This window comes from Micromesistius poutassou (assembly GCF_964030765.1).
Source record: "Micromesistius poutassou genome assembly, chromosome: 22".
Classification (NCBI taxonomy): Eukaryota; Metazoa; Chordata; class Actinopteri; order Gadiformes; family Gadidae; genus Micromesistius; species Micromesistius poutassou.
In genome coordinates, this window is record NC_140292.1 from 5,452,524 (window position 1) to 5,478,295 (window position 25,772).

Here is a 25,772-nt window from a genome sequence, read left to right on the forward strand (position 1 = left end):
AAATAGAGCCTAGGCTTACAATCCAAATATATATTCATATATTTAGATGGACATAATATTGTCGTTCTATTGTAGAGGTATTTCTAGCTCTTTAAATGTATGTCATGGTTTGACAGCATCTCCCAAGGCTCCGCCCCTTTGACTGTCGACGCCACCTGCGCCCAGTCAGACAACCAAACATGGCGGCGGGTCCGTAGCGCGATACAATAAAGCATTGATATTATTATCAATTGTCAGCAGTCACGTCAAAAGCGGACCCCTTTGGCAATCACGAATAAAAACTCTCGTTGGATCTACGTTTTCCTGGATTTAATTTTTGTGGTCGTTCTCCAGGGGAAAGACGGGCTTCGTTTCGCCTAGGGGATCGGTCGGTATTGCTTTCGTGGTTTCGCCATCAGTGGATACCTTACCTAAACAAAGCTTCCTGGACAGTGGGGCTTTTTTTGTTTTTGCCCACCGTCCTGCCACCCTTTAATCTCTTCGGATCACTCATCTGATATGTTAAAGAGGTAAACTTGTTTTAGTACAAGGGCGGGATAGTGACCAATATTTGCCAATGCTTTATTTGTTTACAGGTCTTGGAGACTGAATGTCAGCTGACTTTACTCTGTGGCCAGACTCTCAAGGTGTCTGCAGAATGAGACAGAGTCTGTGTGTTGGATGTTCCTACGTATTCCGTTGACATTTGGATTAAGTTCACATCCAAAATAGCTTTTCTTGGCTGTTAGATAGCGCCTGACATGTATAGCACTCTTTCCTCTTGTACACAGACTGTAAACATCTCCCCAGGTCACCCTTTTACTGTGAAAACTATGTGTGGAGTTATGTTATGCTGCGTTATTTTATGTTGTAACATTGTGGTACAGGGACACGAACATTATAGTGCAGAAAATACCAACAGCGTATGAGACTAGTCTGTCGTCTTCAGTAGAGGCATGTAGCCTATCAGCCACTGTTTGTTGACATGCTATTCACATTTATTAATAGATGAAAAAATGTCCACTGTGGTCGAAATGATTGCGACATGAACGCTAGCATGTCTTCTTGAATACACATGCGTCCTGGCACATGTCCATGTCGGTGAAGTCATGTTGGTGAAGTAGGCCTGGGCTTATTGACATTAGGCTAATGGTGGTTACCTTGCCAAAGAAAATATGCCGTATAGGCTTCTTGGCTAGAGCCTAGCTTCGATCACCTGTTATAAACTAATATAAAAGCGTGGTTACATTTTACAGACGGAATACGGAGGTTAATTTACACTTTAAGAAGGTGTCACCTCAGAGTTGTTCTCTGTTGGAAAGCAGGGGAAGTTAATGCATCTCCTGTGAAGTTACACCTGAATATTTTCACGGTGAGTGTCTAGACTTGCTACGTGGCTGTGGTTGAGACTGAAAGTGAAGCTGAGGCAAACAGCAATAACAAATACAGTAAATGTGAGAGAACTGACATCGTTTTGTATTATTTGACAGTATGCAATACTGCTAGTTTTATACAGAGCTACAACCAAACATGCCTAATCAACACCCCAAAAGCCCAGTATGACATCAAGGGGAGTGTTCCCAAGATATTTGGGAATTTAATGGTTTACTTTCTTTTTGATAAATTTTTTTGCTAGCGATGTAAAGAAAACCTTCTTGTTGATGTGTTATGGAATAAAATCATTGACTACTGATAGAATAGATAGTCAGCTTAGTTGATCTGTGGTCAAGTTATTCAAACAGCTGATAAACAGCTGCTATAAGGCCATGTGGGGCGATGAGAGTGCAACTAGAGGAGTTTGCCTGAAGCGTTGAATGTATAGGACAGCTGAGATGCCAGATAGACCCACCCTGAGGCAGGGCTTTGAACCGGCAACCCCAGTGAGGAAAGAAACATGTTATAACTGCTGCTATGCTAAAAGGCAGCAGTCGTCCTGAGGATCTGGTTGTTAAAGGAGAACCAAACACATGCCCTGAACCTTTAAAAGACAATTGTGGGACCCCTTTGATTCAGTTTCAATAAGCGGAGCATCGACACTTAATCAGCATGGGTCTATTTGACCATATCAGCCAAAAACAGGTTATGCATGTTATAGGATGTGTATAGACTAAAGAGGGCGTTATCTAATGCAAACCAATCTACAAGTGGTTGGTTTTGGTGCTGGGGGGTTGACTTTTACTGCAGTACTTTCTCTCCTAAAGGAGTACTCATTAGACCCCCAGACTTTGAAAAGTATAAACAAAGCAAGAGGCAAAGACACTCCCCTCCCCTATTTGCTTGAATAAAGCTAATGGAGAATGGACCATATCATATTAAAGGTTCATGGCAACTTTCAGAAGAAACATGGGGCTCACTCCGGTTTAAAGGCACTTCAATCTTTCCTATTTTGATACCGTGGTTAAAGAAACACATTTCTGTGGTGTAGAACAAGAACTAAAACAAGCAGCGATCGTAAGAAACAGGTCATCATACATCTTGCTGCTTCCAGAGTTGTGTTAGATGTACAACTCGTACATTTGCTCCTCACTGGTTTACATTTTCTGAAAGGTACTGAATCTACTCTTTGACATATTTTTAAGAAAACGGTTGGTGCAAAGAATGGATGTGAAAAGGAATTTGATAATTTGCCTGGAGGATATGATAAAAAGCTTCAGGAAGTTCGGTAGAAATCCCTGCCAATAAAAAGCATGTTTGATCTTGTTCAGTTATAATTGAGCTGTAATAGCCTGTTAATCATTCACTCCTCACACTCTCCATTCGGTCTCCAGGTGATCTCCGACCCTCGCCCCCCCATCGCCCTCATCCCCCATCCGGGGGGGAGGATGTCCTCGCCACAAGCTTCCCCCTCCTCCCTCCCTCCCCCTGCCCTCCAACCTCCCCCTCCTTCAGCCACCCTGGACTCCCTGTCCGTCTCCTCCCTGTTCTCTGATGATGACCTGGAGGAGGAGGGGGAGGGCGGGGAGCGAGGAGAGGGAGACGAGGAGGACGACGAGGAGGACGAGGAGGGGCTGGGAGACCTGGAGGTAAACCCGTACGACGGCCTGCCCTTCTCGTCGCGGTACTACGTCCTGCTGGAGGAGCGCCGGCAGCTGCCCGTCTGGAGGCTCAAGTACCGGCTGCTGGAGCACCTGGAGAGCCACAGCATGGTGGTGCTGAGCGCCCCCAGCGGCGTGGGCAAGAGCACCCAGGTAACGTGGACGGGGAGTCGGCTGGGACCTAATGATGTCACAGCGATAATTGAGTCGTGATACATTGTGTATTGTGATTCTGTAGATGTTAGGATACAATTGAGAATTTTAGTCTTGTCCAGTTTATTTATTTTTTATTGTTATTATTATGTCCCCAAACCTATTGGGGAATCCCCAAGCAAAAAACATGCACCAGCTACCGAGTTATCTGGACAATTGTGTACAATATAAGGTTTTGTAATTTCATGAGCTGAATATATACCTGTCAGAAAAAGTAATTTCTGAATGGTTACTCGAAAAGTGGTCCACGACACCCAGATTTCAAAGAGAACTGACAACACCTGCAACTATCTCACCTATCTTATAATTGGCAACCCAAAGCCAACTAGAACCTCACTGTAGTGTATGACACAACAATTTGTACACTTAATTCCTAAACTTTGAAAACTTTAAGATTCACAGCCCTAAACCCTTGACTTATCTTCTCAGATGAGTCAACAATCTGAGGTTTATGAGCGCAATCATGGCTGTTCATCACGTCACCACTCTAGAGGGGTTTTCCCTCTAGAGTGGTGATGTAAACGGCTTGGGGAATACTGAGGGAATGTTCTTACCCAGACTATGTTTCCAACACATCCATGCTCATATCTCCTCTAATCAAATGAGGCTGATAAGACAACGAGACAGTTCATCATCATGAAGTGTCCTGTCGCGAGTCACAGTCTTTGATGCTTTCATGTTTCAGGCAGGTGCTTTTCGATTATGTTCTTTATTTGTACTTGGACTGGGTTGCGCTTGTTTATGAAATCCAAAGAGCCTGCTCAAATATACTAAGGGATTTGGCTTGTGTTTATTTTCAACCTTTAATGGTACATCTCTGTCAGGAAAGGCAGGGTCAACGTTATCTTTTGTGTGGATTAAGGTATAAAATGAGGTTTGGATTGTGTCTGTGTCCGCCACTGTATTTTTAATGAATGTGACCGGACAGAACAGTACAGATCTTTGTTGATTCAAATTGGCAGTAAGCGAATACACTATATGGCCCTTTGTAGGTCGGTACCTCTGATCATCTCCACTAAGATTACACGTTGACGTTACTGAGCCTGTGAAGGCAGATCTTGAAGGCAACCTGACGATACATCCCTGGTGTATCACAGTCTAACACTAAGTTTGGGCCCGCCAGGTGCCCCAGTGGTGCGTGGAGTACGCCCTGTCCCACGAGTTCTCCCAGGGCCTGGTGTGCTGCTCCCAGCCCTACTCGGTGGCGGCGGGCAGCCTGGCCCTGCGTGTGGCCGACGAGATGGACCTGAGCCTGGGTCTGGAGGTGGGCTACAGGGTCCCGCACGACGACAGCTGCACCCCGGACACCCTGCTCAGGTGAGGGACGGACTTGTAACAAGCACATGCAATCCCTTTGTTTCATCTAGTTTCTGCTGTGATTGAAGAGGACATGGCACTAGGGAATGTAACGGTTAGGTTAGGCTTTCCACACAACCGGAACCATGACAGGCTTGACACTTTTATACTGCAGGCTTCATCTTCGTGGCAGAAGTTTTTCAGCCATCAAAACAGAATGACCATTGTTGTGCAAAAGTACTCACCCATGTTGTGGGTCTACGTGTCACACAGCAGACAGAGATACCATTGCAACCAATATACAATATTAATAACATTGGACAGTAATATAATAGTACATCAAGGTCCTCTCCCAACTCCCACTATCCCACGGCCTGTACCAAGTCCCTTCCGAATTTCCTGTTTTACTTGAAATGCGTCACATTACGGAAGCAATAAGAGCCCTTTGTGTTTAAAGCCTTTCTTATTGTAAAAAGATACATCCCGTGGACCTGTTTGGGCTGCCGTGTGTGTGTGTGTGTGTGTGTGTATTTGTCTCCAACCTACAAAAATGAACACGAATACTATTCATCCTGTAGGCAGATAAGCTCTTTTCTCAGGAGTTTTCTCAGAGGGAGTCGCCCATCTCTTGAGTGCAATGGTTACATGATCTCCTCCTTCACCACCCCAGTCCCGCCCTAACCTCTCATTGTGACCAGAATTTTATAGTTAAATTGGTAGCAACAGTGTGGCTGTATAACACGCCTGAAAGCTAATCTCTATCTCTCTCACGCTCTCTCTCTCTCTCACGCTCTCTCTCTCTCTCTCTCCCTGTCTCACTCGCTCACTTTTGTGCACCAGCGCTTTCCGTTGTGCACTGGTGTAATTTGAATAAATGATTCATAGGATAACGTTTGATAAATCAAAGTAAATCAAGATTAAAATAGCAAACAGTGGGAAAACGTGTGACGCATCACCAGTAGGTGGCAGGTTTTTCTGTGATGCAGGAAATTAAACAGGAAATTAAACAGGAGGTGGACCTGCGTATCAGATTCTTAGACTCCAGACTCCATTACGATTGCATTATTTACAATTCATGTTTATTATATTGTATGTATTTCATTAATTTGTTTCTTCATTCATTTCAAATATTTTCTGTATTTGGATATTTTGATACCTCTTTTCTACACAGGGCCATTAAAGCTCTTTAGGATTCTGATTCCATCCTAATAATACATTAGGTTTTTAAGACCATCCAGATTTTTTAGACCAGTTTGTATTCTGTTTCTCTCCATTGCTCTGGCCTTGAGCCCATTATAAGCCTATCTGAGGCGTAACAAACTCTGTACGGTGTCTCTGGGGGGCTGATATCCATCCGTCCTAAACCGTCCTGTGATTCGTCACCTCTGACCTCTCACCTCTCCCCTCCCTCCCCTCCCCTCCCCTCCGTCCAGGTTCATGAGCGACTCCCTGCTGCTGGAGGAGATGATGTCGGACCCCCTGCTGCGGCAGTACGGCGTGGTGGTGCTGGACGAGCTGCAGGAGCGCACCATCCCCACCGACGTGCTGCTGGGCCTGCTGTGCGACGTGTGCCGCCAGCGGCCCCACGACCTCCGCGTGGTCCTCCTCTGTCACCCCTCGCTGGCCCCCCGCCTGGCCGCCTTCCTGGGGCCCGTGCCTCTCCTCGTGCTGGACCCCGCCCCTGACGCCACCACAACCACCCCCGCGGGGGCTGCCGAAGGCTCCCCGGGAACGGAGCAGGACCTGGGGGAGGTGGCCGAGGGGAGGGTGGCGGTGGGGGAGAGGCCGGGGCCGGCGGTGGAGACGGTGTACCGGGAGCCGGCGGCGGGGAGGGAGCACCTGGTGGCGGCGTGTCACATGGTTCTGGATCTGCACCGACGGGGCGAGGAGGGCCACGTCATGGTGTTCCTCGCCAGCGCGCAGGTGAGGACCTCCGCGCCGCGTAGACCTCCTAAGAGATGGAGGGCGAACACAGAGGGCCACAAAGATTGATTGATTCCAATGTCGACAATAGATGATGATGTTTTGGACGTTGTTTTCGCGATGGGTGGTTTATTTTCAAAATATTGCACACTTAGGCCCCACCTCCTCTCCTTCTCCTCCTCCTCCTCCTCCTCCTCCTCCTCCTCCTCCTGAATAGAAGCCTCACAGAATCCGTCCTCCCCAAAAAACGACACACTCCACACACTGCCACCAAAACTTAGCATAAGTATCCCTGCCTCCAACCTGTCAGCTCTCCTTGACTCACCCCATCCGCTTTAAAGCCCTCCACGTAACACACGACCCCAGGCCACCCACCCCCCCCCCCCCTACACAAGCCCTCCACCCTCCCTCCGCCCGGCAGCAGAAATAGGGCACTAATCTGCACAAAAAAAATCATCAATCTGCTCCCTCTCTTCACAACACTCCACTCGCTCCACGCTCTTAACACAGTACGCCCGACGGTGTTTCCCCCTCTGCTTCACCCAGGAGGTGGAGGAGTGCTCCGCCCTGCTGGAGAAGGAGGCGGTGGCGCTGAGCCCCCACCTGGGCCTGCTGCGGACGCTGCCGCTCCATGCCGGCCTGGGCGCGGCCAGCCAGCGGGTGTACGAAGCTGAGGCCCCGCCGCTGCCGCCACCGCCCAGGGGGCCCGGCGGAGGGGAGGCGGGGCGGCGCCGGGTGGTGCTGACGGAGACCCTGGCCGAGGCGTCCTTCTCCATGCCCGGGATCCGCTACGTCATCGACACGGGCCTGCAGCTCAAGACCGTGAGTTCAGCGCTCAAAGAGGCCTGGGCTCTTTGATTGTCCATGTTCGGCATATTTGCGTACAGTTCTAAACTAGCACGTATAGATTGTATGTTATGATGTATGAATACAATTTTACTATGTATATTATAATCTATACAATATAAAAAGGGATGTACATTGTTGCTAAAAGGGTGAATGAGAGTAAATGCGTGAATTTGTGCTAAAAAGGACTGAGAGCATTTAATGTACAATATAAATAGTATAATGTCCATGTTAGTGGGTCGCATTGAGCAACCATGTACAGGCAAAAATTACACTTTCTGTTACCAATATTATTATAGTCGAAAATCGAACCCCAGCTTTTTGATTGAGCCAAGTAGTTAAATGTAAGATTCAAGACAGGGTTGTCGGATCAACGTTTCTATTCTTCTGTATTTTTTGTGATAGGTTTACAATCCACAAATACGGGCGAACTCCCAGGTCCTCCAGCCAATCAGCAAGCAGCAGGCTGACATGCGCACAGAGAGGATCAACAGCTGCCTTAAAGGTATGACATCTGAATAGAGAAGATTACTGCCCCTCCAAATCAATTGTTCTCATTACATGTGGTCCAAGAATCTTGGCTTTTCATTTGTGATTATGTATTTTTATTTGGACTTTTGACGTATGATGTGTGATTTCTGCTTTGCACTGATTAATACTTTTTTTTTTTTTAAACCTTTATTCAACCCCCGCCTCCCCCAGGGCTATGTGTGCGCCTGTACCCCCAGTCGCTGTACGATACGGGCATGCAGGAGGAGCACTGTCCCCGGGTGATGGAGGAGAACCTCAGCAGACTCGTCCTGCTCCTCAAACGGCTGGACATCGCTGACATGGGGCAGTGCAAGTTCCTGGACAGACCTGGTAGCTATATACCCTGTTTTGTTTATTTACCTTCTGAACTCATAAATAGTTTGGCCCCAAAACCATGTGTATAAGCAATAAGCATGCGCTATCGTCCATCCAACTTATGTACTTTTCCTCACTCTTCCTCTCTCCCTCTCTTCCATCTTCTCTTCTTCCCTCTCACTCTCTTGTCCTGTCTTCCTCTCACTTTCTCTCCCTCTCACTCTTTCTCTTCCTATCCCTTCTGTCTCCGCGCTCTCTTCGATCTCTCTCACTCTGTCCTCTGTCTCTCCTCCATCCCTCTTTGCTTTGTCTCTCTCCATCTCTCTCCCCTCCATCTCTCTCCTCCATCCCTCTCTCCTCCATCTCTTTCCTCCGTCTCTCCTCCATCCCTTTCTCCTTCATCTCTCTCTCCTCCATCTCTCCCCTCCTCCCTCCCCCTCCTCCCCTCTCTCCGTCCCCCCCTCTTCCCCTACCCAGCCCCGGAGGCCCTGATGCAGGCCCTGGAGGACCTGGACTACCTGGCGGCGCTGGACGACGACGGCAACCTGTCGGAGGTGGGCATCATCATGTCGGAGCTGCCCCTGGAGCCACCGCTGGCCAAGGCCCTCATCGCCGCCTGCGAGTACGACTGCGTCAACGAACTGCTTACCATCGCTGCCATGCTCACAGGTAGAGCACCGCGTGTGTGTGTGTGTGTGTGTGTGTGTGTGTGTGTGTGTGTGTGTGTGTGTGTGTGTGTGTGTGTGTGTGTGTGTGTGTGTGTGTGTGTGTGTGTGTGTGTGTGTGTGTGTGTGTGTGTGTACGTTTTACGGATGGTGACGATGCGGATGGTGACGATGCGGATGGTGTAAAACGTAATAATGTGTGTGATAACCCGCAAAATGTTCTGTGACCTTGTATCAGGAACCCGTTGACTCCTGAAGGCATAGATATTTTTCTGCTAGGGTGTGTGCACCTCCTTTACCTCCTCCCTTTCTTTATCGTTTCATAAGGCAGATCTCAATTGTTTAGTGACTCAACATACTCAAGAAATTAATACCTCTTTGCACACACTGTAGAAAGATATATATCCATATCTACAGGCCGTTTTTAATTCAAAGTGGTCTTTCTTTTTTTCTCTCCTCAGCTCCCTCCTGCTTCCTGACCTCGGCTCCTACCGGAGAAGAAGCGGTGATCTCCCAACGGCGCCCTCTACTGCACGCCGAGGGAGACCACTTCACTCTCATCAATATCTACCAAGCTTTCTTAGAACGTATGTTTCGGTCAATCATCCATCCTTTTTCAATTTTCAACTAGATTTTCTAGATTTCTTGGATATACAGTGTATACTGTATATTTATACAGTGTATTTAGATTAGATGTGTTATGTTGTTATGTCATGAATATTACAGATAAACAGGACGAGGCGTGGTGCACGACAAACTTTCTCAGCTCTGCTGCGTTACGATTGGCTGTGGTGATCCGGGCGGAGCTTCTGGAGGTGATGCAGCGAATAGAACTTCCTGTTTCCCCCCCCGCCTTTGGCTGTCAGGACAACTGCACCAACGTGAAGCGAGCCCTCATCTCTGGCTTCTTCCTTAAAGTAAGGCGTGTCTGATGAGTATCTTAGCTATGTATGACATTTATATAACATAATAATATGTTGTGTATGTCATGTATTTTTTCATATAGATTTCACCTACATTTGATTCAGAATCCAATTACGTTACAATTACTCTGAAAGTCTTGAGTTTATCCTCAATATCATATTACTCCTTCAATTTAATATATTTACTATACCAGGTATTTTGTGTTTGCTTTAGGAAGTATCATATTTTAGAATTAGGGTTAGCATATGTTGTGCTTCAATGCTTTGTTTAGCATTTGAATATACATACATAAACATAAACATAAACATAAACATAAACATCCCAAACGAAAAATGAATGCAAAAATCAATACACATCTAAAAGGCAAAGAATATGCATTTAACAAAAGAGAACATTGAGAAATATACACATTTTATTCTACTTTGTTTAAGAATGCTTGATTCTGATTGGCTGGGAGGAGGGCATTAACCCGGCAGGTTGCCCGCTGACTTGTCGGTTGTACTTGGTGCTGACTGAGCACAGCGTCATCAAATAGTAGATCAATACGCCGCTTGTATTTTTTTTCTATCACAGAAATTTCAAACATGAGGTCCATTATAAAAATAAACCTTAAAAAAGTTTTTAAAAAGTGTCGGAAATCAATCCGAGGGTCAGTCGATACATAGTTTCGCAAGCGAGATACAATGTAGCAACTACATTATTAAACTAGTGATCAGATGCAGCCTTGTGTGGTTGCTATAGAAACTAATTAGCTACAGCTGAGCTAACGTTATTCACCGTAGTTCTAAAGGGGACTACTTTTTGAGGGAGATGAACTCAAACATATACATTTAATAAGCATGCAATACGAATAAGAAAAAGCATAATTATTAAAGTATTTGAATTGTTTTATTATGTTGGCAAGCAAGAAGTAGAATAAACGGGATAATCACCTCAAGGCAGGGCAATAAACAGTTTGATATGCCCGGCTTGTGGAAGGTAAGCCGTCCACGAGCCGGGCATGTCAAACTGTTTATTGCCCTGCCTTGAGGTGATTATCCCTTACATAGTGCCTTTTATCCGGAAAAAACGCATCTCCCCCATTCATGTGTATTCGTTCACATGTCTTGCCCTCTCCAATATGGCGGCAAGGTTGACGTATCGCAGCAACCAGTCGAAGCAGTCATGGGTCAGAGTCCTTGTCCCATACCAGCTGTTCAACTCACGTTAAATCATCGTCTCTTTTTCCCCCACCAGGTGGCCCACGATGTGGACGGCTCGGGGAACTACCTGCTGCTCACCCACCGCCACGTGGCCCACCTCCACCCCTTCTCCTCCTACCTGTGCAGCCTGCCCGCCGCGGACCCGCCCCCCTGGGTGCTCTACCACGACTTCACCATCTCCCACGACAACTGCATCCGCACCGCCTCCCACGTGCACCCGCACATGTGAGTTCAGCCTATAGGACGGGTTTAGGTTTGATCAGCATAAAGGAGAATCAGACCCCAACAGCGCTTGTGTATTGGTTTGTGTGCTAGATGCCGCCCTCTATAGGTTAAACTCATGCATTACCTGGGATTGGCTGATATGGTAATCTCTCAAATCAGTCACATGATAAGTGAGCTCAAATCCAGGTGAGAAAGGGGTGTTTCCCTTTCTGTCGCTTCATATTTGCTCAAGTAATCATAGTGCTTGAGACACGTAAGTGTGTAATTGGCAAACACAAACTCGGCCAGCAGCTATAAATTGTAAAAAAAAAGTGTCTGTAAAGGATTCAAATCAACACTGTGTGGACTGGCCACTGCAGAAATACAAATAGTGTAACCTGTCTGTGTGTCTATGGGTAACCATTAAGCCTTGTGTGTGTGTGTGTGTCGGTGTACTTGTGGTTGTGTGTGTCTGTGTTGTGTGGGTGGTTGTGGTTGTATGAATGTATGTGTGTTGTACGGATGGTTGTGTGTGTGTGTGTCTCCGTGTGTGTGTGTGTGTGCAGGCTGGTGGAGCTGGCTCCGCAGTACTACCTGGGGAACCTTCCGGCGAGCGAGGGGAAGGAGATGCTGAGGGAGCTGAGGCAGACCCTGGAGCAGGACAGGGCGTCGGGGGAGGGCGAGGCGCTGCTGCACAGCTACACCCACAGCAGCGGGACCGTGCAGGACCGCAGGGGGGAGGGGCACGACAGCCAGGACAATAATGACATCTGCGTCCTCCAGTGAGGGAGGGCGAATCTCATCATCCAGGAAAACGAAGAAAGTCAAGGAGACGGAGCCGGGATATTCCCGATGTGGGATTAGCATCGTCTCTCCTCGACCCCCCCCCCCCCCCCCCGCCCCCCCCTCAAGAAGTTAACGCCTTCCTCTTTGGTTTGTCCATTTTTTTTTGTGGCTTTGAAGGAATTCCTCTTCTCTGGGAATATGTATGCACGGAAGCCGTTATGTGTCTGTCCGACTTTTTATTCCACGTGAGATGAAAGTTTTTTTTATATTTGATCACAAAGGTACTTTTCTCTCGAGTCTTTAAAAAAACAATTTTAAATAATAGGAATAAAACAGAAGTAATATATTTGGAATAAATCTAGAAGCTTCCTTCAGAGGGGGGATGCTGGACCTCAGTGAACACTAAGCTTAAGACGCCCAGACGGAGATGTAGGACGTGGATCTCAGGGCTTTACGGTGCGCTGCGGTGGGGATAGAAACCTATCGCTGGAGATTTGCTGTTTAAAATCCATTGTTTTTATACTGTTTGTACAGTTTGGGTACATATCCTCCTTCCTTACATATGACGAGTCCCTCCCTCTTTCTTTCCAGTGATGAAGTGTGAATATTGGTATGTGTTTGTGTAAAGTGGAAATATATTGCCTCTATTTAATTTGAACAACGATTAAAAACAATTGCAATTGTCTGTGAAGACAATGAGTGAATTTTCTTTTCACATTCATACAAAAAAAGAGAAAGTAGTTGAATATAGTTGCCTGTAATGCCAACAACCTGGCTGCAAACTGTTTAAATGTAGAACATTTAACAAGAAAGGGGGAACACATGAAAAAGCCATGGATTTTGATATGTTGTCAATGGGCTGACTAAGTAGAATTGTTAATGTCCCACATTGTAAACAAGACAGACCAGAAAGGTTACTAACGGATTGGCCACATGCAACACGCATCAAATGTCAAATTCGTTATTGTTTATTTGGTTCAGTACCTAACCAGCACATATACGTAAAAGTGTAATTCAGTAACTTCTTGGTACTGTTTCTCACATTCGTAAATTATGTTTTACATACCTGACCCCTTTTTGTGTGGAATATTCCAATATTTATTCAGATTGACTTATTAGATAAGATTCAAATTAATTTTTTTATTCATTGTTTTAAAACGCGTCACTTGTTTTCAATTCAGCGCAGAGAGGAGCTGCACAATGGCACTGGCAGTGGTACTGCTTCACGTAGTTGAAACGTTTCAAAGGGACGATGACAGGCATATCCTGGGGTTCCACAGGTGTTGAAAGGTCCTGTTGCTGCTGCTGCTGTAGTATCTACATTAGTTCAAATAGCCTGTAAGGCGGCTCCCTCAGCTATCTACAGAGGCTTAGTGCAACTGAAAACAAATGACTTCATCTCAAAGTAAGCTCAACGGTTACATTGGAATTTGTATTTTGCAAAGTAAGCCTGCTGAACCTAATGACCTAGTTTGTCAAAGCCACGTGAAGAGGGCCTACATTCAAAAGGGTTGGGTGTAAAGGAAAAACTATTCAATGTGTCCATCCAACCGCCAACACTATTTCAACATTATATATCAGACGCTAATCAGCAACGTGCACATACAAGCATAACCTAGGCTATGCAAGGCTTGCATTGTTAATACAATTGTCTACTTATCTGACTTTCAAAAGGAGGGTTTGGAAGATTAGTATGAGTAATTGCAAAATTTAAGTAATAAACAGAAATAATAAATATATTAATAAGAGGGATACTTTTTTTCTGTATGTATTATATTATCTAGTATCTGGAGAGTTTCAGATTATCGATTCTCAAGTTCACGCAATTTTAAACTGATTTACAGAGTAGGCAAGACATAAGTCAAGTAAAACAATTATTGTGTACTTAGTTTGTTTTAACTAATGCTTTGAGCTAAAAACACGAATTTAAAGAGACCCTTGACCCTAAATGAACTGGACCACTAGTAAACACGGTTTTAGACCCCACGGTTTATCATACAGCAAACTTTCATCTTTTATTATTGCAGCTCCACACTCCACACACAACGTTGGTACAGACACCGGAGATTTGAGGCTTCAGAGCAGTGCATCAAAAACTACATACACAAGCCGGCCAGTCAGAGCACAGACCTTTGTCACAGAGGTGTAGTAGGAGAACACGGGTGTTCAATAGGCCTTAAGGTGATTTAGTTAGTGGTTAGTTTATTGCTTGCGGGAGACGTCCTCTATCTTCTCCTCCGCGGTGGTGTTCTCTGCCATGCCCTTGGCTGGCTGCTTCTTCAGAGCCGCCTCCCTCATGGTGTGGTACACCTCCTCATTCTGCTGGAACATCTTCAGCTCCATCTCCGTCTGCCTACGCATGGACTGCGGAGAAACACGGAGACGCCGTGGTCACATACGGACGGCCTGGTACCGCACGGTGAGGTAGGTTCACATGCCGTACTGTATCAGTAAAGGCAGTATTGCCATGTCACAGTATAATGGGTTCATTGATCACGGGGAAAGTCGACCCAAACCAAGTGTGGCTCTAATCATGTGTTATGGTGCTAAAATTGATTTGCAAGGTTACATGGTCTATCATTTTGAAAACCGCTGCATCCAAAATAATAAGACCTTTCTCCTTAAAGGACCCTCTGCACTTTTCCTAAAGTGCTAAACCTTGTCATACTGTATTGACAATGACAATGACCCCGCCAATTTACGGGTACGGCACACTGGCCTGGTGTTGCTGTTTGTTGCTGTTTGTTGGGGTATTGTGTAAGCACCTTCTACAGTCTGCCAATCTCTGATCCAAACTGGGCTTATTTAGAACAACAGAGAGTTCTGCTCCTCACCTCAAATCAAAGCCTAGCTTAAACATTCTCCTCTGCCAGTAACTCTATAACACCATCCCGTACCTCCAGGTCCTGGGTGATGGGGTGGTTAGGCCCGTGGGTGATCAGGAGGATGCCGTAGGCCTTGCAGATCAGCTCGTGGCCCGCCTCTATCTGGCCCGCGTGCCAGTGGGTCACGCCGGCCCGCATGATGGCCATGCCCAGCTGGGCGTTGGTGGGGTGATACAGCGCCCTGTTTGAACACAGATGTTCACTTTAGGACTGGAGAAATAACCGCACCTTGGTTATGCCTTACCATAATCATTCTGAATCAGAAAGAGCTTTATTGCCATGCAAGTTTGCACTTATAAGGGATTTGTTTGTGCTGTGTTGGTGCAGTCAGTATTCAGTCAGTCAGTCAGTCAGTCAGTGTGTGTGTGTGTGTGTGTCTCACATGTATCCGTCGATGGTCTTGCGCGAGTACTGGGCGGCCTCGGCGAAGGCGCGCATGTAGGAGAGCACCTCACTGGCGGTGCTCTGCAGACGGAGCTTATAAAGGTGGGTATCGGCCAGGACGTTCTCCTGGGCGGTGAGGCACTCACCGCACAACCTGGCAATCTGAACACATTTGTTGTTTTTGTTTAGGGAAAGGAATTTTATGGAAAGGGATTTTTATTTTCAAAAATAAAAGGGAAACATTTTTAATCAAATGGAGAGTCAATAAAGGAGAACAAAAAAGATGTATAAAAAATGGAAAAGGGATATTCTTTTCAAAAATAAAGAGAACCATTATTAATAAAATGGAGAAACAGTAATGTAAAAAATCTAAATATAAAGAAAATACTACAAAAGAAACCCCACATTCTAACAATAAAATCCTTTTAACGTCTTACCCCATGGAAGTCTCCCTGCAGACGGCATTTTGCCACCTTCTCCAGACACTCCTCACTGGCTTTGGTCACCTGCTTGATGAGCTCAGCAGATGGCTGGAGGGACAGACACGATGGGAGTTGAAGAGATTAACATGCTTTAATTTGCTGAATAACTATTTCAATATTATTTCACTGGTATCGTAGTAGATACACCATGACGGCCCTAAATAATGTTGCTCTTCACAAAAGGTTTGACACCTCTTGACAAATGATCACGCTCTACACACGTGATGGTGTGTAGTTAGTTAGTAGATACAGCGTTAGCCTATCTCACTAGAGAGGCATGGCATGGTTTGCCAAGGACTGCCAAGGACTTGTTGCTCCTAAATTCAAAATAGCTGTCACAAGACCACTGCTGAACCCATTGGACTTGGTTTGGCCAAATAAACAGACATGGAAACACATAAAAACCTTGCACACCTTGAATTACCCTTAACATAAGCATTCATAATGTACATTTTTCATTGTCGCGGCTCCATTGGTAGAAACAAGACCAAACTAATTCCCTGGCCGTCCACACCAGGGGTGGGTTGTTACTTGGTTGTAAATGGTTAATGGTAGTATCAAAGTTGGTATGGGTGTTTGGGTTAGAGATGGTTAAGTGTAGGTATTATGAGGCTGTAGCTCAGGATTAGGTTTGGTTATAAGCAAGGGTTGTGTTGAGAGGGTGTTGGGGAGTAGGTATAGGGTTGGTGTGGTAAAGATCAGGATAAGGATCTGGGGTGTCTAGGGCATATTTACCCCCACTGGAACATCTGGTTGTAAGTACCAGCAGCAATTGTCTACCATCGGTTACATTCCTTTGACATGCCTTCCTGTGAAAACAAACAACCATATCTTTCTCTCACTTTGCTTCCCTCCGCTTCCTTGGCGGCCATCATCAGGTCATCTTTAATATGCTCGCTACAGTGCTGGCAGGTGCAGTTAAAGTGGTACTGCTTCTTCAGAATGCGCTGGCGCTCGGCAGACAGGTTCAGGAAGTCCACGTAGCTCACGGTGAGCTCCACACCCTCCGCGACCTTCTCCAGGGCACGCAACTCAATCCTACAAAATAAAAGCGCAGTTAGGTTTGAGTGAGAGTGTGCGTCTGCTCAGGAGTTTAGTGGCTTTATTTTAAACTAATTTAAGGTAGGTGTTGTGTTCACAAGACATAACCTTTCAACCGTCATCAACGAATACAAGCTCAGACCTACCTTCTCTTGGAGTGGAGGGCAGAGTTCAGAGCTGACTGACTTGGAAAAACAACAGGAAAAAGCGTGTTTTTATCCTCCTCTCTCACAGCCTTTACTTTCATTCAGAATGGAGGAGATTGACGTGTGGTTGGCTTGGCCTACATACTTGCCGTGGTTGAGGATGACGGTGCAGTTAGGCCAGCAGTCGTGGTTGACCATACACAGGTTGGGGAAGAGGCCGACGCCCACAGCCTGAAGACCTCTCTGGTCGCTCAGGGTGAAGGCGTTGCACTTGATCTGCCAGGAGAGCCATCTCGTTAAGTCAAAAACACAAAAAAGTTGTTCTTCCAATCTAATCAAACTTTATTATTCTATCAATACCTTTTTGTTTTTTTGACTTAAACACAAACAGTGCTTCATACTAAATTTGTTTTAGTGTGAAGCACTGTTAGCTGTTAACTTTCTACTACTACTACTACTACTACTAATTTTAAACTAGCGTATTTACAATGCCAAAGATGTGTGAGATGTATTCCAATGGCTGCTGCTTCCGCTGGTTCTTAGGCCAGAAGTCCATGAATTTGTGAACGTCGATCTGGAGCTCCTCGCGGTCCTCGTCGGTCAGGTCGGACACGTGGTCCACAAGCTCATCCACCGAGGTCAGCTGACCGTCCGAGACCACGCCCGTCTCCTTCTGGATGCGCCACAGTATGCGCGCCGCCAGGCTAGCAAAAGAGGTTGGCAAACGGGAGTCATTTCTGGCAGACAAATCCAATGTAGGGATGTTCCGATACCATTTTTTCCTTCCCGATACCGATTCCGATTCCGATTCCTGAACTTGAGGAATAGTTCAGATTTTTTTTTTCAGAACTACATCATTAACATTTAGAATCTAGAATAATACTACCTACTACAATAATACATTTGTATTCTTTTAGTTAAGCGTCCATGCATCCATCTTTTTCCGACTTAGTAGCTCAAACGCACGTAGGTCGAAGATGACATGTTTCCCATTCCGACCATTAACGAACGCAGCATAACACCGCACGTGTTCGTGATGTTCTTTGCCTGTGTAGTAAATGAGCTAATGATTTGATGGTATCGATCGGCGCATAGACTTGCGTTACTCACCGATACTTTCGTTACCGTTAATTTCCGATACTGGTATCGGTATCGAAACAACTCTAATCCAATGTATTGTGTCCCTTACAGGGGTGTGTCCAGGAAGGGGAGTCCCCCCCAATGACAATAACGTAACCAAAATCATTAAAAGCCTTTCCCTCTAAGTCGAGGAGCTCGTAGTCGATGCAATGACTTGCCATGTTCTGCTATCCTTACCGGACATTCTCGCTGGGCGCGGTGCCGCTGCTCCTGATGGCGCCACACTCCTTCTTGTGTTCGCTCCAGCAGGCCGTCTGGCAGGTGCGGTCGCAGTAGTGGGCGAACTTACACTGAACACAGCGGTGGAGGTTGGCCTGCTGGCGGAAGCAGTTGTGGCACACCGTAGTGGACAAACTGGAGAAGACAAAACGGCACAAGAGTCCAATTGTGAAATTTATGGATAGGCGTTTGACAACTTAAAGGTGCTGTAGGTATGATTTGAGAGTTGTAAAGCTGTCCTTGCTAGAGCACCTTTAAACTTACTATAATCACTCTAGTCAATGTGTCCTTAATCCTTGCTAAGACAATGTTAAGAAGAAATCATTGTATTTTGATACCATGAAGATTTATGATTTTTTTTGATGGTTTAGTCATTGTTTTTATTGTGTTTGAAGTTACAATGAGAATCGATCCATAGTAATGAATAACCAAAATACTTACGTAAACGTATACGTTAACTCAAATACTGCACAATGTCTCAATAGAAACCATTACTCTTGACTACATTCATTGAGTTTATGGGAATTAAAATAACAAACAACATTGTCATCTGGTCTTTATAATTCACGTAAACTCAATGTGTTTTTCAAGTCAAATTGATCCACTTTTGGTACAGCAATATTTGCATTCATACATCCGTTAGGATTCGCCTTTTTGTAACAGACGAGATGGAAAACACTTCTTGATGCTTTTCAAAGTACTTTTCAAAGTTTGCTTCTCCATTGCGAGCCGCCAGACGTTGTCATGTAGAGGTTGTCTGACCTTTCACACGTCAAGCATGAACACAAATTCTGTACAGCGTTGAAAGGCTTATGGCCTGGCCCTGTGTACACACCAGACCCAAGATAGAGGCCCAGGGAGCTTCTGTGTAAACTGTTTATTCCCCAGCGTCCGCTGTTTCCATTTAAAAGCAGTAAGCGAGGCGAGCCAGTGCCGTAATGCTTGTAATGATGAATTTGGCTTTGAGACAATCTCTGTTGTAGCTTGTTTGTGTATAAGCAAAAAGGGCTACCATGAGACACACACACACACACACACACACACACACACACACACACACACACACACACACACACACACACACAAGCCCACACATTCAGAGACAGACAGACACACTCAGACACATACACACTCAGACACATGTGCACACACACACGCACACACGCAAACCGATATAAATATATATTATATATACATGCACACAGGTTTTGGATATCCGCTGTCAGTCTTACATTAGGCAGATCTTTTGGATGCATGCTTGTGTGAGCCAAGGTAGATACTAGCTCTTATATGGTTCTAACGCTACGCTAGCAGATCATGGCAACATACTTAAAGCCCTACTGAACATTACACATTTCAACAAAATGCACTCACAAAAACAAGAAAAGGTCAAGCTCAATTGATCAAAAATAATCATCTTCTCCTGCTGAAAATAGTCAACGGTAAACTTATCTTGTTTGAAAGAGATCGACACATGAAACCTTTGGCCAGAAACTGCAATGTCCACAATCAGACTCAGAAGTTCAATTGAACACATTTTTTTAACTAATTTAATTTTAACATTATAAACAGTCAGGATTTATGAAAAACAGAAAAATCGCCAGAGTCTGTATAATGACGTCATGCAATCATGCAGAGACCACCGCCTGAACGCGTATCAATGACATCACAGCCCCTGCCCTCAGTCAGCCTCTCCGCTGACATCAGCTGAACACGGCGGGACCACATACATACAGGACAGCCAGTCCTATAAACCCTTCTCTCTCTGAATCACAAGAATCCGCAGTAACTCATGTAACACAGGACCGCGTCCTCCTACCTGTCGAAGACCACGGCGGAGAAGCTGGGCTCGGCAAACACCACATCGCCGGCCAACAGGTCCCGGGTGGCCTTAAGGCCCCGGCCCTTCACCCCGGCGTCAAACACCTCCACGTTGTCCATCGTCCCCAGAGTCATTGTTCACACACACAAACACACACACAAACACACACAGGGGACCAAACAGTTAGGTGAGAGACAGAGGGAGAGAGAGAGAGAGAGTGGGGTGTGAGTGTGAGATTGGGAGAGAGAGAGTGAGCGGGGGGGGGGGGGGGGGGGGGGCGGTCAACAGTTCTGGTTGGAGTCTTCGTTGACAAACCTTTTGGTACCTGGCTCTCTTCAACTGCAGACTGAAATAGCCTCACCCTCTAAGGATTTCGTCACCCACCCCCCGACGGGGGAGAGGCAGTGGGGACGTATAGGTTGGGCGGGTGCTCTCCCATGTTTGGGTCGGACCGGGTCCCTCCTGGTGTATTTTGGTCCGGGCAGCTGTGGCTGTCAGTACGAGTCCACAGGAGACTCATGACAGGAAGCAGAGCTTCTTGAAACACTTTACTGTGTGTGTGTGTGTGTGTGTGTGTGTGTGGCTGAAATAACACAAACTGTATGTAAACAAATTGGATTCCTCTGGACCTTCTTTACTTTTACTTCTCCCCTTTCCCCAATTCATCACAAATCCATTTTTAGCTCATCCATATCAACTTTTAGTGAACCCTGTTTTTGTAATCAAAAAACAGCGTGCTTTGTTCATCCAGAAGGGAAATGTTTAATGCCAGTTATTCATTTTGAGCCAATGTGAAGCTTTTGTGAAAGCTTCACACACTAGCTTCCTACTGTAGTAGTCAGTGCTGTGAGTATGGGACTGCCTTTCAAGACGTAATGCATCTGTGTATCTTTTCCTGTAGTGGCATTGGAGGAATGTGTCTACGTGTGTGTGTGCATGTGCGGTGTGTGTGTGTGTGTGTGTGTGTGTGTTACAACATTCCACACAATGCAATTTGTCTATTCATTGTATTTGTATACGTCACAGTGATAAGTCATACATTTTCGTTTTTTAATGTTTTATTAGTTTACATTTTTCTAGAGGAATGTATGAAGTATATTCTGGACAAACACTTGGAACACGTAGTAAGCTTAGATTAAGTAAACAAGTTACAGTTAAGGCACTATGACAGTTATCTCACTACAGACTAACAGTAGAAATTTAGGATTGTAGAAAATAAACACATAACCATTTATATACCTCTGGGTTCTTGGGTTTGGTTGGAAATATAGTGCAGTGCATTCATATGCCATTTCACACTGATCAACAAAATGCTATCATTATCCAATGAAAGCACCTTTGACACAACGTCATGTATAATGGTCTTTCAATAAGCCTCCAATAATTCACCTCCACGGTCCGATGGCATTACATATTGTAAAAAAATATATAACCAATTCAACCACAGACTTACGAACGGTTTGTTGATGTTAAACGATTTGGTATCTTTTAACATCAATCATTAAAAACATCTCCTAGACTTCGTAAAAGTCTATGTGTGCTCCGCTGGTGTATTCGTCTTTGAGCAGTAGCGCTGTTAGCTTAGCGCAGGACGCTTCACAGGTGAGCAGCTTGCCCTTGGCGAACATGTCGGCGAAGGTGTTCCTGAGGCTGTCGTCCTGGGTCAGGGTCCGGGCTTCTACCTGCATGCTGGTGTCCAGCGGGCCTGGGGGGAGAAGGGGGGGGGGCGGGGGAACCAGAATGTAAGCTAATCTAAATATTATGTTTTCATTTCATCCAGGATTCCGTTCTTATTGCCTACGATAACGACCAACCGCTGCTACATCACGTCACACTTTATTTGGATATTTTTGCCTATTGAAGACTGGATGATAATCAATAATCTAATCAATAGAATGTGGAAAAATGGGAGACAACAGTGCGAAATATGAAATATTATATTGTCATGTCATGGGCACAGTTGTAGGCTACTGATGAAAATGTACTAAAATATTTGGTATTTCTTATAAAAATCCAAATCAATAAAATGTTGACATTTTATGGAGATTCAGGCAGAAAATATAATAAATACATATAAATATATGTAATAATATACATAAATATATGAATGATGAATACAATATGCTCAAAGTATACATGTCTGCGCATCTAACCAGGTTTTACGCCCATATGGGTTGTGTCTGAAACGCTACTGATGATGCTGTTGATGACGCACTTTGAGTCCATGCAAACAGTAGGCGGTCCCATTTTTAAAGGTTGAACGTTAAACTTGAGCTCCGAAACACGCGGCTCACCCGGGGAGTAGTTGACCACCCTGACATCGGGCTCCTCCAAGGCCAGCACCTTGAACATCATGTTGCGGGCCGCCTTCCCGCTGCAGTACAGCCCCCAGGACAGGTAGGGCTCCAGGGCGCAGATGGAGGACACGTTGACCACGGTACGCCGCAGGCCCTCGCGCCGCGGGAACGCCTCCAGCATGCAGGCGGTCAGGCACACGGGTGAGCTGAGGTTGAACGACATGTAGGAGGTCACCTCCGCCATGTCCGTGAAGGTCTTGGCGTAGCGCAACGCCCCCAGGGAGCCTGGAGAAAATGTTTACAATGAAAAGGTTTAGAAGATGTGAATGATAGCCACTAACAATCGTTTGAAGGGGACGTATTATACCACCAGGTGTGAGTGTGATAGCCGTTACAAGCCATTTTGGAAATCTGCCTCTTCTGACATCACGAGTGGGCGTGTCCACCTAGATGTGTGACGGATAGATGACCTTTGAAATTTGCTAGTCCACTGGCTGATAGACTGATCTATCCAGCACACATCTAGGTGGACACGCCCACTTGCGATGGCAGAAGAGGCTGATTTTCAAAACGGCTTGTAATGGTTAATCACACACACACCTGGTGGTATAATATGTCACCTTTTAAAGTGATTTGGGCATCAGGCGACCGGATCCTAACTAGAAAATCCATTACCTGCAGAGAAGGCGGAGAGAGCTCTAGTGTAAAATATGCATGAAAGTATTTGAACGGAGTTCAAAGGTCAAATAATGGAGTAAGCCTTACAGTCTAAACTATCCTTTAGACTTACAATATCATAAGTAAGGGCTGAGTGGAGTAAATCACTAAATCACTGCTTGTCAAAGAAAATGTCTGCAACCATGCTTCTGTGTATGCAAGTTTTTTTGTTAAAAAGAAAGGAAAAGTGCACCCTTAGTGGCCAACTTACAAATAACTTCACAGCTTGTGCTAATGAGCTACACTCTGCATGGTATTTACTGGTGCACCTTAACATTAAGGCTTTGTGCTATCTACTACACTGCCTGAACATAAAAATAAGCTGTGTTTAACTGATTAGAATACCCTCAACTCTTTAGCCTGTTAACATGACATGTAACTCGATATAAATCCATTTCAGGAACCTAAGAAACACTGGTAGCATTTGACATTATGCTATTGTTAATGTTGACTGAGAAAGTTATCTTCCTACTGGCTTCATCACTAGCAGCCTCACACACAGGATAAGCGCCCTGTCTCCACGACGATACTACACACACTACGTCCACACATGACTACAGTTGAATCTGTCCCCTTCCCTGCAAATGTCCAATCACTACCACCTATCCAAAACCGTCTGAACACACAGATCCGACAAGATTTATTGATTTTGATTCGATCTTGACATGGCCCAGTCTCTGTGTGCGATGACTCACTCGATCACAAAGCAACGAGAAGATAACGGATTAAAACTGAAAAAACCAGGACAAGCCGTTTGGGTTGAGGGGTGGAGGAGGGACAGGGGTCAGACATGTCAGCTCAGGCCTTAACTGGGGAACTTCACTTCCCTTTTTGCTGGTGAAAACCTCACACTGTATACTGACAGGGATACACTTTTGGTGTAGTACAAGACTATGACAAATGTTGCACTTCCAGAGACATAGAGGAAGAGGTTAATGACATGGCGGATATCGCAGCTGGATGGGTTACACAAGAGGCCTCTGCATCACCATATTGCTCTGTAGCTCATGTTTGTTAACTTTGTTCAGCTAATTACAGTCCCCTCAGGTGGATCTTTATTCTACAATAAACGGCAACACCAGCTGATATTGAATGTTTACATAAAAAAGGAGTTACTGCCCCAGGTACAGACAGTTTGTCTTATGACATTGAGCATCGAATAGCATGACCAGCTAGCACTCTGCTATTTCATGTCCAACATTTTCGTGGGATGTGTTGCAAAGGACATAATGGTGCTCTGTTGTATTCTTGGAGTATAACCAAGTGTGGAATTATTCATAGATCTTTTCTGACAAGTGTAAGAAAGCCAGGGGCATCCCATCATTATCGGATTTGCAAAATTCTCTTTTAAATGGACAAACTCATGACTAATTCACTAATTCATGGCACAAACAGCAATCAAAAAGGTTTGTCCCTCGCATCCCATGGGGGACAGCGGAAAGGGTGTGACTTAGGTTCTCCATTCAGTGCTGCTGTATATTCAGTGATTCAATTCTGGTTCTGTTGCTTTAGTCTGATCTGATAGCTACATTAGGAAGTAAAAGTCCCCTGAAATCGATAAATGTGGAATTATGAAATAAAAGTCTCATGAAATAAATAAATGTGGAATAATGAAATAAAAGTCACCTCAAATAAATAAAGGTAGTCCTTTATAAAACGTTTTTTTAATCAAACCATTTTTATTTAATAGTAACCTACTTCTATATTGATTAATTTCAATATTCATATTTATTTATATATGAATTTCCTGATTTCTTTATTTCAGGACTTATTTGATAGCCATATTGATCTATTTCATAGGATTATTTATTTAATAATGACTTGACCATTGACCATTCTGTCGGTCTAGACACTCACCGGGTTAAATTATCGTACCGTAAACAAAACCATGAATCTAATGTCTAATTCTTCTCGGTGTGTCTAATATGTCATTATGGAAGAGACAGATAATAATGTCCTTAAATAGCTGAACATTTTGATATTTGAAAGGTACTACAAAGAAGTAGTGCTGCTTTCGGTTTTTCTCACATGCATGCGTCTCGCAGAGGATTGTTTTCCCTTACCTGCGTTATTGACAAGTATAAGGTGATCAAAGTCTTCAGAGGAGTGTAATTTGACCGCCTTAACAACACTTTCCACCCCCTCTTTCGCTCCCAGATCAGCGACTACATATTCAACGATGACGCCCGCTTTTCCAGCTTTCGAAGCGGCCAGCTCTTCTTGGAGCGTCCGCAGGGCTTCGGCATTTCGAGCGGCCAGGACCAGCACGGATTTGGGCTTGACCAGCTCGGAGATCTGGATGGCTGTGGTTCGGCCGAATCCGCGAGAAGCTCCCGTGATGATGCACAAGGCTCTCCCCAGGTCTTTCGCGTCGAGTGCTTGCATGTCGTCAGTAGATGTAAAAAATGTCTACGAGGGATTTAAATTGTGGTAAAAAGGGGAAAAATTACCGGGGATCTAAGATAGTATGCGTGGATGTAAACGTAGATATGTGAAGGCCATAAAACACGCCCCCTGGAGATTAGAAACGTATGAGTCACCCTTTCACTGCCCCCCATTGAACAGTGAAGAGCTTAACAGTAGTATATTTGTCCATCATTGTTCATTCTGGTTTGTTGTTCTTGGAGCTATATATGTGGCTGATGTGTTGCAACATGTAGGACTATTGCAACATTAACATGAATTAGGTTATGGGAAAATGTATAGGCCACTGCAGGGTT

At 45.1% G+C, this 25,772-nt stretch overlaps 3 protein-coding genes across 3 annotated transcripts; 1 reads left to right on the forward strand and 2 right to left on the reverse strand.

Annotated features, from left to right (window-relative positions):
- Positions 1-177: 177 nt before the first annotated feature.
- On the forward strand, positions 178-12,604 carry dqx1 (DEAQ box RNA-dependent ATPase 1). The gene is made up of 12 exons (XM_084486452.1): positions 178-509; positions 2,748-3,167; positions 4,351-4,544; positions 5,957-6,446; positions 6,993-7,268; positions 7,698-7,797; positions 7,995-8,153; positions 8,616-8,807; positions 9,265-9,390; positions 9,530-9,720; positions 10,964-11,154; positions 11,700-12,604. The coding sequence occupies exons 2-12, from the start codon at positions 2,802-2,804 to the stop codon at positions 11,917-11,919; spliced, it is 2,505 nt and encodes an 834-aa protein (XP_084342578.1). The 5' UTR covers positions 178-509; positions 2,748-2,801; the 3' UTR covers positions 11,920-12,604.
- Positions 12,605-13,908: 1,304 nt separating this feature from the next.
- On the reverse strand, positions 13,909-20,286 carry smyd1a (SET and MYND domain containing 1a). The gene is made up of 10 exons (XM_084486453.1): positions 20,036-20,286; positions 18,175-18,351; positions 17,345-17,561; positions 17,003-17,133; positions 16,858-16,896; positions 16,513-16,708; positions 15,626-15,718; positions 15,187-15,350; positions 14,817-14,985; positions 13,909-14,283 (listed from the first exon to the last, which is right to left on the reverse strand). Exons 1-10 carry the CDS (start codon positions 20,170-20,172, stop codon positions 14,122-14,124), a joined length of 1,485 nt encoding a protein of 494 aa, XP_084342579.1. The 5' UTR covers positions 20,173-20,286; the 3' UTR covers positions 13,909-14,121.
- A 798-nt stretch (positions 20,287-21,084) lies between these two features.
- spra (sepiapterin reductase a) lies at positions 21,085-25,772 on the reverse strand. The gene is made up of 3 exons (XM_084486622.1): positions 25,116-25,772; positions 22,333-22,620; positions 21,085-21,743 (listed from the first exon to the last, which is right to left on the reverse strand). The coding sequence occupies exons 1-3, from the start codon at positions 25,435-25,437 to the stop codon at positions 21,553-21,555; spliced, it is 801 nt and encodes a 266-aa protein (XP_084342748.1). The 5' UTR covers positions 25,438-25,772; the 3' UTR covers positions 21,085-21,552.

What these genes read in the sequence shown, in the direction of transcription:
- spra (XM_084486622.1), bottom strand. Translation starts at nt 25,437, where the DNA reads ATGCAAGCACTCGACGCGAAAGACCTGGGGAGAGCCTTGTGCATCATC. An exon ending in TATACTTGTCAATAACGCAG is followed by an intron (nt 22,621 to 25,115) that starts GTAAGGGAAAAC and finishes CATTTTCTCCAG; the next exon opens with GCTCCCTGGGGGCGTTGCGC. An exon ending in GGTGGTCAACTACTCCCCGG is followed by an intron (nt 21,744 to 22,332) that starts GTGAGCCGCGTG and finishes TTCTCCCCCCAG; the next exon opens with GCCCGCTGGACACCAGCATG.
- dqx1 (XM_084486452.1), top strand. Translation starts at nt 2,802, where the DNA reads ATGTCCTCGCCACAAGCTTCCCCCTCCTCCCTCCCTCCCCCTGCCCTC. An exon ending in ACCCCGGACACCCTGCTCAG is followed by an intron (nt 4,545 to 5,956) that starts GTGAGGGACGGA and finishes CCCTCCGTCCAG; the next exon opens with GTTCATGAGCGACTCCCTGC. An exon ending in CAAGTTCCTGGACAGACCTG is followed by an intron (nt 8,154 to 8,615) that starts GTAGCTATATAC and finishes TCCCCTACCCAG; the next exon opens with CCCCGGAGGCCCTGATGCAG.
- smyd1a (XM_084486453.1), bottom strand. Translation starts at nt 20,172, where the DNA reads ATGACTCTGGGGACGATGGACAACGTGGAGGTGTTTGACGCCGGGGTG. An exon ending in TCCGCCGTGGTCTTCGACAG is followed by an intron (nt 18,352 to 20,035) that starts GTAGGAGGACGC and finishes TGTCTTCTCCAG; the next exon opens with TTTGTCCACTACGGTGTGCC. An exon ending in AAGACCATCGACGGATACAT is followed by an intron (nt 14,986 to 15,186) that starts GTGAGACACACA and finishes GTGTTCAAACAG; the next exon opens with GGCGCTGTATCACCCCACCA.